Source organism: Xenopus tropicalis, chromosome 7, assembly GCF_000004195.4.
Source record: "Xenopus tropicalis strain Nigerian chromosome 7, UCB_Xtro_10.0, whole genome shotgun sequence".
NCBI lineage: Eukaryota > Metazoa > Chordata > Amphibia > Anura > Pipidae > Xenopus > Xenopus tropicalis.
Window position 1 is genome coordinate 48476034 of NC_030683.2, and position 13238 is coordinate 48489271.

Sequence of the window (13238 nt, forward strand, 5' to 3'; positions counted from 1 at the left end):
AAATTGTGTGATACAATTATTTAAAAAATCAGCTACTTTAAAATCTTTTGCCAGTATAGATTTAATAAATATTAGTAAGATAAAGTACCTTGTTGGACAAAAGCACCGTATACAATCCAAATGGCACTGTGCAGAGTTGAAGATGTTGACTGACTTGTTTGAGAAGAATTCTGTGCTCTTACTGCCTGAATACGATTCAAGACAAATATTAGGACCCCAACCACAGGAATAACAGCAGCAATGCAGGCCCACACAGCAAAGTCAAAAGGAGCAAAGAGGGAGAAGATGTTTATTCTTTCTTCTGGCTTTTTTATAAGAATTCCTACTGAATAATCCAAGTAACGCTTGGTGAAGTCCACAACATTTTCCCGCTCTGGTGTTATAGTTATTGCGGATATTGCAATGTCTGCCCTCTACAGAAAAATGAGAAATTGGTTGATATCAAGATGAGTTCATTTTCAATGTCTTATCTAAACCATACAACAGCATATTCAACACTACAACACATTTTGCAGCAAAAAAAAAGAGAATAACTGGAGAGAGAATGTGTGCCTGCTGATCTTAATCTGCCATGGTAGTATACAGTATATTCAGCAGGAAAAACATATTTCAATGGATGGGTGTCTTTCAAAAGCAGATGTAGTGATGAGTGAATTTCGCCAGCTGTGGATTCGCTGTGAAGTTTCGCATTTCACCATAGGCAATTTTTTTCTTGGAACCACTGTGAAAATTTGCAGTAAGAAAAAGTTGGGGTTGCATCAGAAAAGTCATGCACGTAAAAAAAAAGTTGTGCCGTAACTGCATATTGTAAATTTTTTGCCTAATCGAAGCGAAACAGATGTGCACATCACTACAGATATGATGTAAACATACAGTACTTCAGATACTGCATATACCTTAATAATCATCTTGTCCTGTTTAAACCAATGTCAACTGATAAAATTTGCTTGGGTAACATAGAATAAATGTATACAAGTCAGCATATAACTGCCCAAATGATCCATAAACTGATTTAAATGGCATAAAGCTTTTTGGTTCATTAGACTTTCAGCACTTATCAAATATATTCTTTCACCTGTAATGGCAATAGTGAGTTGGAATATTGTTAACAGTAGAGTGTCAGCATGTTAGTATATCAATTGACATTTACGTATGTACTTAAGGATTTATTTAAATGAAAAATAAAAGATGGTATTAGTGGAACAGTTTTAAAATGTCAACTGAATTGATCTTTGTCTTAACTGGCTTATTGTAATTTTCTTCCAATTTTTTTTAAAAGCACATAGTTGTGCATTAAGAACTCTTTCTTCATTTTAAGGAATTATTTTTTTGTTATTGCATTCAAACCTTTGAATAAAATTTTTTTTTGAATAACTAATGATTATTTTAAACGTTATCATATTATTGTATATGTCTTAAAGTATGTAACTGACTTTTTTTTTTAACAGGGGCTTAATTTATCTGAAATGTTTATACAGGTATAGGATCCCTTATCCGGAAACCCGTTATCCAGAAAGCTCCGAATTACGGAAAGCCTGTCTCCCATAGACTCCATTTTAATCAAATAATACAGAATTTTAAAACTGATTTCCTTTTTCTCTGTAGAAATAAAACAGCACCTTGTAATTTTTCCCAAATAAGATATAAATAATCCTTATTGGATGCAAAACAATCCTATTGGGTTTATTTCATGTTTTATTGATCTTTAAGTAGACTTAAGGTATGGAGATCCAAATTACGGAAAGACCCCTTATCCGGAATACCCTTGGTCCCGAGCATTCTGGATAATGGGTCCTATACCTGTATATCAAATAATTTGTGATAGGATGTACCATTAGTACTATAGCTTTTACAGAAATGAACAGGAACATTATCATATAATCCAGTACATAAACAGTATGCATTTTCTTTACATAATTTATGACTAGAACAAGATATTTAGGCGTTTACAATGCAAACTAAGGAACAGCAGAAGTATTTTAACAGTCATAAAGTACAATACAGCAATTGAATAAACATATACAATACAGAAAACCTAAAAAATTATCTTGCGCTGGACTGATATTTTCCCCTAAATCAGACATAAGTATAATTTCTCATAGTTCTTTTATTCATATTAATGATAATAAACCATAAACCATATCACATATTTAATGATGTCAAACAAGTAGTCTATAATAAAAAGGCTTCAATAAAAAATAAAGTACAAAAAGTCTAGCTCCATCCAAAAACAGAATTAAGTGTGCACAATGTTAAAAAAACTCCTGATGCCTATATACTTGATAATATAAGAATGTATATATTAGTGCCATACAGAAACTACATAAGTGCACACATTGTTTTGTATTGTATTGTAAAGACAATCATATAATAAGTTATTTACTACTATGCAATACCAAGTGAGCAGTACTTTAATGCCAATACTCCTTTGGAATGTTTCTACATGACACATTAAGTTAAATTACACAGCTTAAAGTTGTGGAAGTATTAGAAGGTACTGTTTAGCAACTGTACTGCGTACAAGCTTTTTTTCAATTATATTTTTAAGGGACTTTTCTTGCTTGTTCCACATAGCAGTATAAAAAGTAAACGTGCTGCTTAGGTCCCCAAACATAACACCTCCCCTCTTTCACAATTTTATAAACAAGGGCAGAAGATGTAATTTATTACAGTCTTAAATGCAAGTGCAAGTTAATGCAATTTAGATCCCCTTAGTAAACATTTATATAGCGCTTTCTGTTGAACAGGAATTTAAAAAAAAAAAAAAAGGATGCGGTACCCGCTTTTCGCAAGATTTTCTGACAAATTTTTTCACTAATGTGTGCCCATATAGATGCATCACATGCAAGTTGTGTGGATACTATTTAGCAGGTACCCACTATTACTTGTGAATAGAGATGAGCTGATTTTTTTTTAACAGGCATGGATTTGTAGCGAAATTCTGCATTTCTCCATTGGCAGATTGTTTTGCAAAACTTCCTTAAAATTTCACCCCCAAAAATGCACAGTCATGTTAAAAAAAGAGCAGTTGCATCAAAAAGGCATGGTCATGTAAAAAAAGGCACGGTCGTGGCAAAAAAGGCACAGCCTCAAGTCTCCAAACCGTGCTATAAAGTAAACATATCTTCTCAAGAGTATTTTGAACTTTTTTTTTTTAAACACAACATTTCTACCAAAGTACATAATACTCCATAGATAACTTTACAAAAACTGTGACGAGAATTCTAATAGAAACATTGTTATGCTTATATTCTTTATTATAACTGTGTAATATAATATTTTAAGTGTTAATGCATTGTAATAAATATCACAAATATTTTGATATTACTTACCTTGTTAATAAGCTCTCCTATCATACCATTCCAAGAGCCATTGGAAAGCTGATGCCCATATTTGCCATCGGGTGCTTGGTAAATTTCATATTTGAATCCCAGTCTATTAGAAAGCTCATCCAATATCTCTATGGAAAACCCTTTGTATCTTTTGGGTTGACCAAGAATATTTTCTGCAACCATAACAAAAGGTTCTTCCTAAAAAAAAAAGGAAAACAATTATCCCGATATAATCTAGATAATTACAATTCTGTGTTGTGCAGTTTGATAGCAAAGGTTTTCTACAGTCCAGTACCTTATACTGTATCAACTAGCTGTATGCTTAATCTAGACCCATAAAATCAACATTTGAATTACATTCACAGTGAAGGCTTTGCTCATCTTACTATACAACCACCATATTTAAGAATAATATTTAATGCATTACTACTTGTTCCGAAAAGGATTCAAAATCTTTGTATCCACCTCTTTAGACTTGAGGAACTGAAAAATTGTTCTATATACTCTGCCTGGAGATGATCTGATTCTGTTAATGGTTTTAAAAGACTGGGTGATTTTTTGGACAAGAATAATATCCAAGGCTACACTGAACTTGACAGCTACAGTTAGTTTAGTATAGGCATGTGTATACAGTATATATATCTATATGTAAGTGTTTCGATAGATTTGTACAAGTATGTGTATGTGGAGAGGTTTAACCCAAATTATTTATGTAACTATCTAACTAGTTCTATGGGACTTTAATTATTTTTGAGCCATTTAGATTGAGAATAAAGAGGAATATCCTTATTTTGAACCAAAAACACCATTCCTTATTAAAGACCAAAGTTTTGAAAAAACAGAAAAAGATTAAAATGAAAAATATATATATTGTTGCATACCAAAACAGTCACCACTTTCAGAGTTAATCCCTGCAGGTCATTATTTAAAGGCTTTTCTTGCAGACTTCCATTAAATCCTTTCATGGAGTCCCAGGTTGCCAACTGAAACAAATGATGAAAAAATGATTCCTGGAATTAATTTTAGGAAATGGAGTAAAACAAAGTAACATCATAGACAATGAAACAGAACTATAGTTTTGGTAGACGTGTCAGTTAAATATATTCTATTACAGTCAAATTAACTACAGATGCACATCATTTGCACAAATAAGGTATGTATGTAGATCTTTAGTATGCCCAGATGGTATGTGTAACTCTTTCTGCAATGCACCATGCGTTCAATCAATTAGCATTCGTTTATAGAAAGGCCTGTTTTGCTGCTTGAGATTTATTAGAAAATGCACTCATTTGTTAAACATGTGCACAAGAAAGTCACATTTTAGTATTATTTGTTATATAAATGCAATTTTATCCAGCAAACAAATGTTTTCAATCTGATGCTTTACAGAAATAAAGGCTATGGTATCATTGTATATGTATGAGATCTATTATCTAAATAACCTTTTATCCAAAAAGCTCCAAAATACAATATTGTCATTTCCCATGGAAGAGGTTGTTTATTCAATGCAAGGGGATTGTGTTCACTGCATGTCCAAAGACAATCGCCATGTTTTTCTTCACAATGCAGAGCTTTATCCCAGAATTCTGGCTGTTGCCATAATTTATACCTTCTTCTAAGAGTCTTTAGTGTTTTTTACTTATTATTCAATATGGCAAACCTCACAAGAACTTTTTTTTCAGTATTTCAAGATGAAAGCAATGTATATTTATATTAAAAACACAAGGTAATTATCAACATAAATCTAAATGGGCCTTAAGGTTTACAGACAGAAAATTATTATGATTATAGCAGAGGCAGCAATTTCTCATGTAACGAAAGATAGCATTAAACTACTGTAGCTAGCATAGACATTTCCTGCATTAAGCACATTTCAGCTGTAAGAGTTTAGATTATATTAGACCTCTGGTGCAATAACATAGTCTAGTTTTATTTCAGCTCATTAATAGCCAAAACAAATTGCCATACACCAGAAAATCCTTTATTATAGGTTGCTCAAGTAAACCGAAAAAAAACCTTAGATATCAAGACAATTTTATTTTCATACTTTACATATTGTCTATGAAGATTTTCATTCATCCAGGTCATGGTATATCTAGTATAAATAAGTCTAAAGCAACTGGACTTGTTAAGTAATCATTGTCTTCAATGATTACTTAACAAATCCAGTTGCTTTAGACTTATTTATACTAGATATACTTTACATATTGCAAACATATACATCATTAAAATTAGTACCAGCCTTAGTGGACCGAGTCAGCTAACATGCCTGTATGTTTTTGAAATGTAAAGGAAATCCTTACAAACAGGGGGACAATATCTAAACACCTATCTGCATTTGATCTTAGAACCCCGGGACAGCAGTGCTAACCTGTCAGCATTTCTACTAAAGGCAGAGGTTAACTTACCTTCTGGCCTCTTCCAATCAGCAGCTGGAAGAGGCTTTTTTATAGTACCTGTCTTATCAACTAATTGCCTGAGAACGGGTTCTGTTGGTAAAGCATGGAAGGAACAAGGAAGAGCATTCCTGTACTTAAGGGTGGTCATGGTATTACTGCAATTTAGTACGTTTTTGCCCTTCCTACCCAGGTCTGTCGAACTCAGTCTGCATTATGCTAGTGACTACATTGCTACATAGTATCTCTTCTCCAGGCTTGGTGCCAATTTCTAATACTTATAGTCAGCCTTTTTAATTTGTTTTCCCTGACCATCTAAGAGAACTATTTTCAGATTATCCTAACATTACCACAGCATCACCATTATGCTGAACTATAACATACAAACTAAATTTTTTGCAGAGAAATATATTTCTCAAATTAGTCAGATGTAAAGGCAAATGATAAGCATAGACCAGATAGCAGAAAATAATACCAACAAAATTACTGAAAATACTGCTAATGGCACATGTTATAATTCTGGTTATTTTGTCACCCAAGCAATTAATAGCACTTTTCATGTACCCATTGCCCCAAAGACTTTAGTCACAGATCCTTATATTTCTTAATATCTATGTCAAGTAAGTGCTAGAAAATTGTTCTGAGATACACTAGCTTGTATGTATTTTTAAAGCCAGCAATCATTTTTGACACAGTTGATCTGCTGTGGGCTGGTACTGAAGAAAAATCATTTCAAGCACTGCTAAACAAAATATACTGCTAAAGTCTGATAAAACACAAACAGAAGGTTTTTTTTTCTATTTCTTTGTGTGTATTCTAGCACTATGAAGTTGATGAGTGAGATTTATGTCTTATTAATCTGTCTTGAAAATCATACTTGTGTTTGATCCACTTTTTCTGGAATGCGCTTCATAAACTATTGACCTTGAAAAATTATTTGCAGCAGCTTTTTCTGAAGTATTTTAGATGCTTATTGGCATTGCATTTCTAAATCTTGGATTTAAAAGGGTTTTTATGAATAAAACAGATCTAGCTCTGTATGAACAGCTGTAAAGCAACCATGAAGAACAACAAAAAACGACAAAAAAAAAACATTGATGCATCAAATAAACTTTTAAGCTTTGTTCTATTTCTGAATATATCTATATATATATATATACATAAATTGGGAAAAGAAGCCGCACTCACAGGACTTAAGTACAAAAATAAAAAACTTTTAATGATAAATCAGTGAACTGACGTTTCGGCTGAACACCTCAGCCTTTCTCAAAGTTGAGAAAGGCTGAGGTGTTCAGCCGAAACGTCAGTTCACTGATTTATCATTAAAAGTTTTTTATTTTTGTACTTAAGTCCTGTGAGTGCGGCTTCTTTTCCCAATTCGTGTTCATTCTAATTTTGAGGATTGCACCCAGGCCAAGCCGTGGATTATACGTGAGTGCCAGTATTTCATTTTGTTTTTATATATATACATATATATGTAGGGGTTTACCAAAAATGGGCCCTTAGGATAGACACCCCTAGGTCAGGCCACAGGGTGGTGCTAGTTAATGGGACACTGGGATGTCTGGGTTCTAAATAGTTAACAGGGAGTATCCCTGCAGTTCGGGTTGCAGCCACAAGGTGGTGTGCAGGTTATATAAGGGGATGCAGCCATGTGCTGGGGGTCAGACATTTTAGTCCAGGGACTGCTCCAGTAGTGGTGCACCCCTGAGGCAGTTTAGAGATAGAAGTTCTGTAATAGATCACTCCAGGAGTGCTATGTAGGACACCAAGGTAGAATGGGCAGATATTGCCCCTCCAGGAGTGGTAGTGGGGTTAAGATCCCCCAGCATTACATCTGCTGGAGTGCAGGGCCACAAGTGGCTAGGTAGGTGGATCAGGTCACCTCTAGTCCAGGAGTCCGGATCTGAGGGTGCTTAGGCGTGAGTACCGGTGTGGGTCCCTGTGGTGAGGCTGCCTAGTGTGAGTACCAGGGAGAACTCCAAGAGGGAGTGTCTCCTGGCGAGAGTACCAGGGAGATGACCTAGAGGGGAGCACGTGGCGAGAGTACCGTAAGTTACCCAACAGGAAAAGGTTCTCAATGAGAAGTGAGGAGTATTGCCCTGCTGTGTATGAATTGTATATGCCACTCCTGGAGAGGTTTCTGCTCTAAATAAACCATTGCATCTGTTTCACATATACCACTGTGCCTGAATATCCTTCAAGTCCAGAGGACCACTACCAAGCTGGTAAGGAATTACCCCAGGGTGGGGTATATCAGCAAGGAGTAAGTGGGTCCCATTGAGGGGTACAGTAACCTATCAAGTTCCCAGGGTGTGGGTTGAAGTTCCACAAGATCATCCCTGGGTGGAGGCACGCCTTTAATGGGAGAAATCCCTGTAAACCCCCATAGTAAGCGGGGGCTCAGGACTCCTGTAGCACCAAACCAGACAAATCAGCAGGTAGTGCCACAGAATCTGCAAAAGTGGGCTACATATATATATATATATATATATATATATAAAAACACAAAAAGAGGTTGTGGGAGCACTCCAAGGCTAAATAACTCAAACCAGCCCCAGGTCAAGAATGGCAATAGTGCACGGGAGTGCCAGCCTTTGAAAAATATGACCAGAGGTAAATAGATAGGACCACCATACGGGGTTTACCTTGACATGGTATGGTGGCTTACCAATCTTATGATCATAATTTTGTAACTAAAAACCCTTGTATTTTGTCAATATATGCACTAGCATGAAACTAACAGACAATTTACTTATGAAACGGGACCAGGGAATGTGCATTGATCAACCCCTTTTTCTTTTTGTATGTTTGCAGTTAATTTGGCCAGATCAGTTGCACTTCCACTGTATTTGTATACTTTATTTAGCCTTGGAGTGCTCCCACAACCTCTTTTTGTGTATTTATGTATTTTAGCAGATTTAATTCTGCAGGAAGAATGGCCAAACTTCCATGTGGGTTCAGCACCCCCACACCCGTTCCTTTAATGGTGGTCTTATGCCTTTAAAAAGAATGGGTGTTGGTTAATGGGCAGTCTTCTCCTCTACAAGCCGCAAGCGGGGGAGGATTAAGCCTGTAGAACCAGGCAATCTCTCTCTATATAAGCAAAAGGCATGGGAGTGACTAAGCCCTCTGACTCAAACCAGCCCCAGTTCAAGAATGGCAATAGTGCATGGGAGTGCCAGCCTTTGAAAAATATGACCAGAGGTAAATAGATGGGACCACCATATGGGGTTTACCTTGACGTGGTATGGTGGCTTACCAATCTTATGATCATAATTTTGTAACTAAAAACCCCTGTTTTTTGTCAATATATGCACTAGCATGAAACTAACAGACAATTTACTTATGAAACAGGGGACCAGGGAATGTGCATTGATCAATCCCTTTTTCTTTTTGTATGTTTGTACATATATATATAGTTGTAAGGAATGACAGCACTTAAAGGATTTTCACACAGAAGGCAAAAATAAAGATGAAAAAAGTCACATATCAAATGCAAATGGTGAGTCTTTATTGGTCCGACGTTTCAGTCCTTTACTTGGACTTTCGTCCCTGATGAAAGTACTGTTCAATTTTATTCTTATTTTGCAATTTTTTAGTCTATTTTCATGTTTTATTTTTTAACACCCTCTTTTAAACACTAGTGCTATTGCGCCTCTAATGATCTAACATACTGCACACAATTAAGTTTTTGAAGTGATCAAACATAATAACAATGGTTAGCGATTGTGTAATTCCAGTGTTATGTAACAAGGAGGTACCATTTATTGGTTTCTCTTTTACATTCTATAAAATATAAAATAAAATATAAAATCAACAGGTTCCCTTCTTTCAGACATTTCAAAATGCATAGTAAAACTTCTCAGAATAAGGAAGAACATCTCTGAACATGGTAAAAAAAACTCCTGTTTGACTCCTGTAAAATTGACATTGTCTTTTCAGTCACATCATATACAAATGTACCTTTCTACCTGACACAAGTCATGAGCCACCCCTGTCAGACAGAGTTAACTGAAAATCTCAGCTTCTAGACAAAATGATGGATTGATTCAAGATAATAAGACTAGAGTACAATGTATAAAGCCATGGTCTGGAAAAAAGCTCAACCTGGAAACAATTACAGTGGCACTGGCATGTATTTCTGTTGCCTCACTAAACTAATGACACATAGATTTTAGGAAAAATAAGCAAGGGTCACAATATGCAAGGGTGGGGGGCTACCTGAATGTCTCCATACTAATAATTAGTAAATGCAGTCAACAGGGCACGCCTTGAGAAAATGTATTTAAAACCCATAAAACAAGCCCAACACTTTTTGGCCCTTACAACTAGGGGCCTTCATCAGGGAAGCAGGATTTCCAAAAAGAGCTTCAATGTTTTAAAAGGAAGGAAATTGAATCGCATTCACATGGACTCACCCTTAGTGAATACTATAATCAGAAATTGATTCCTAGAGTTTTGCACTGCCAATCTACCCACTATTGGCAGGGATGATTCATGTTTTTTTGCAGTAAGTGGTGTGCTGTACTGTAAAGCTTCATAGGGTTTAATGATCCTAGGTATGAAACAAACTAGCACACAACTGTCTAAAATTAAAATTGAGATTTTGAAAAAAAAAAAAAACTAGAACTAGACAAGATTTGCTCCCAGGAGGAAAAGGGTGCTTTTCTTCTAAGCTACCTACCAAATTGGATATGTTCAAGGTGAAATTACTGGCCTTTAAAGAAGAAGAACATCCTAAGTAATGTTCAGGATTATAAAACAGACTCTAGGGTTGATTCACTAAAGGTCGATATTTCGAGCGCTATTTATAGCACGCGTTAAAAATTTTATTGCGTCTAATTTTTCGCGTCTTAATGCACAATTCACTAAAAGGATACTTGCGTTAATTTATACGCGATGCTGTTTGCATTATTTAAGTCGTGAAGACTATTTTGATGCAGTATTTGATGGAACGCTCGCTAATGAACGCAGAACGTACAAATAGTCGCTGCGTGCGAAAAAACGCACGCCATATTAGCCATACACGCCATTACTTTCGGAAAACTACTGTTCTGAAAATGACTATTTCCCTGCAAACTGGAGGCTACATCACTCTAGGGCCAACACAGACTTGAATAAATCCCACTGCAAAGTCCATATTGTGTTGCCAAAAGCTCATGAACTGTACTTTTCTATAATTACCGCCTGCCCCAAGTAGGTGTTATTTTTCGCACAGACAAATGCGATATTTAGCGCATCTAAGTGTTTGTGAAACATGTGTTAGTATTATTTCTGCGCGCTAATTAACGCAATATGTTAAAATTAACGAATGCGGTAGCGTGAAATTTAACACATGCGATATGCGCCTTAACGCACGAGATAATACTTTAGCGAATTGAGTGTTTTTTTGCGTTAATTTTAACGCAAAGAAAACCGTGGGATAAAACTTATCGACCTTTAGTGAATCAACCCTTCTGTGTGGCTTTAAGGTGACTTTCATATAGACCACAGAGACCAGCTCCTTATAGATATAGGGTTCACGACAATCAGCTTACAATAAAACAAACACAGAAGGGTCAGAGGACCCTGAGGATTCTAGTAACTCACAACCCTCTAATCCCCCTTTTTATCAAAACCCCCCAAAAAAGCAGGAGAGGAAGACTCAAAAAGACAAAGAAAATAACCCAATCCCCAAGTGTTAACTAGAAGTCAGACAATGGACAAGTGATCTTTTATCTCTTACAAGCTCCTCTTACTGAAATACATTGCAAAGTTTTAGGTGGGGTCTTTCTGTATCTACTGTCCCCTTAGAATCCTTTCAATTTGAAATTGATCTTTTAAGTTTTCACACTCATTAAATCATATTGTTTTTAAAGAAGGCCGAGGTCGGGGACCAGGAGGGGACTAGGAACATTACAGAGCAACAATGGCCAATCAGTTGAAGCTCATGTCTACATATATGCCTCCTATTGTGAATAAATCTGTTAGTACTTTCATCAATAACATCCAGAGAGACATGTGTGGCTATATTAAGGGCAAACATAAATATAATAATAACATCTCTGCCCTTGATAAAAAGGCTACTTAAGAACTGAGACAGAATCCTAATCACATAATTAAACCTGCAGACAAGGGTGGGGAGATAGAGATTATGGAGTATTTTGATTACTGGGAGGAAGAATTACAGCAGCTCTGAGATAGGGAGTGCTATTTTTGATAGGGAGTGCTATTTTTGAAAAAATATAATCTCAAATTTAATATTAAATATATAATATCAAAATATAATTCTCAAATTGATACAAAAAAAACAAAACAATAGTTTACTGCCAAAAAAACACATACGTAAATCTTGAAAAAAAAAAAAAAAAAGACTTTTCTCAGATAACCTTAGTAAATAGGCCCCAAGTGTTAACCGAACAGTTTTCAGACACTGTATTGATAATTTGAGGGCACATTTTTACAGACAAAAACAAGCGACAGTAATGGGGAGCAATGTTGCTCCCACATGTTAACCTATTTATAGCTGATTATGAGTCCTGGTATATATACCAGTCTGAATTTGTGCCTTACATTAAACTATACTACTTGTACATTGATGATACATTTCTTACATGGCAGGAAGGACCTTTTGTAAATTTGTGGACTCTCTTAACAGTAGAGACAAAGGTAATTTGTCAACTAAAATATATAGGAAAAGCACTGATTACAACACTGTGCTGAGCGCTTTCATTCACCAGAATTTTTAAAAGCCTTGCCTTTGTCTCAACTACAAAGGATTACCTATGACAAAGAGAATCTTGAACAAGGACTTCATGAAATGAGTCAGTGCCGATAGAGGCTATTAAAAATGACTGGTGGAAGAAGCAAAACAAAAGGTGAGAACCTACACTACTAAGACCCCAAATAAAGGAAGATAAAGCTGGTATTCAAATCTAAATTTACTACTGCTAGCAGGTATATTAAACATGTCATTTTAAAACATTGGCATTTCCTACAGGATGATGCCATCTTGAGGACCCATTGTAATGCTTCTCCAAAGTTTGCTTATAGGAGAGGGGATAACCTTAGAAACAGTCTGGTATGGGCAGATAACATTTTTCGGGGAGAACCAAAACCAGTTTGCTCTTTAATTGCAGTGTGTGTAATAGCATAGAGGAAGGGAGCTTTATTACACATCCACATACTTTGAGAAAGTTCACTATTAATCAAAGAATCACCTACCAGAGCACTTTTGTAATTTATGTTATTAAGTATCCATGTGGCTGATATTATATAGGTAAAACTGTTCAGAAACTCAAATACAGGTTTATAAAGCATAGGAGTGTTATCAAGGCAAAAACAAAGACCACAAAAATTGTGCAAAACTGTAAAGAGCAAAGACTTAGGGGCAGATTCATCAAAGTACGAGTTCGAATCCTGAAATGAGTAAACTTCGGATTGGGTACGATAATTTCTGATGATCACAAATACCACAAAAATGCTTATGAAAAAATCGTATTAGTCACGATAATCATATTGGCGATCC

General features: G+C 35.6%; 1 protein-coding gene across 2 annotated transcripts in view; it reads right to left on the reverse strand.

The window, feature by feature from the left end:
- Positions 1 to 13238, reverse strand: part of grid1 (glutamate receptor, ionotropic, delta 1) — a 482837-nt gene that overhangs the window by 42552 nt on the left and 427047 nt on the right. For both annotated transcript variants that reach the window (NM_001103000.1, XM_031904765.1), the window contains 3 exon segments: positions 89 to 413; positions 3333 to 3530; positions 4214 to 4315. In NM_001103000.1, the coding sequence (NP_001096470.1) occupies positions 89 to 413; positions 3333 to 3530; positions 4214 to 4315 (625 nt within the window).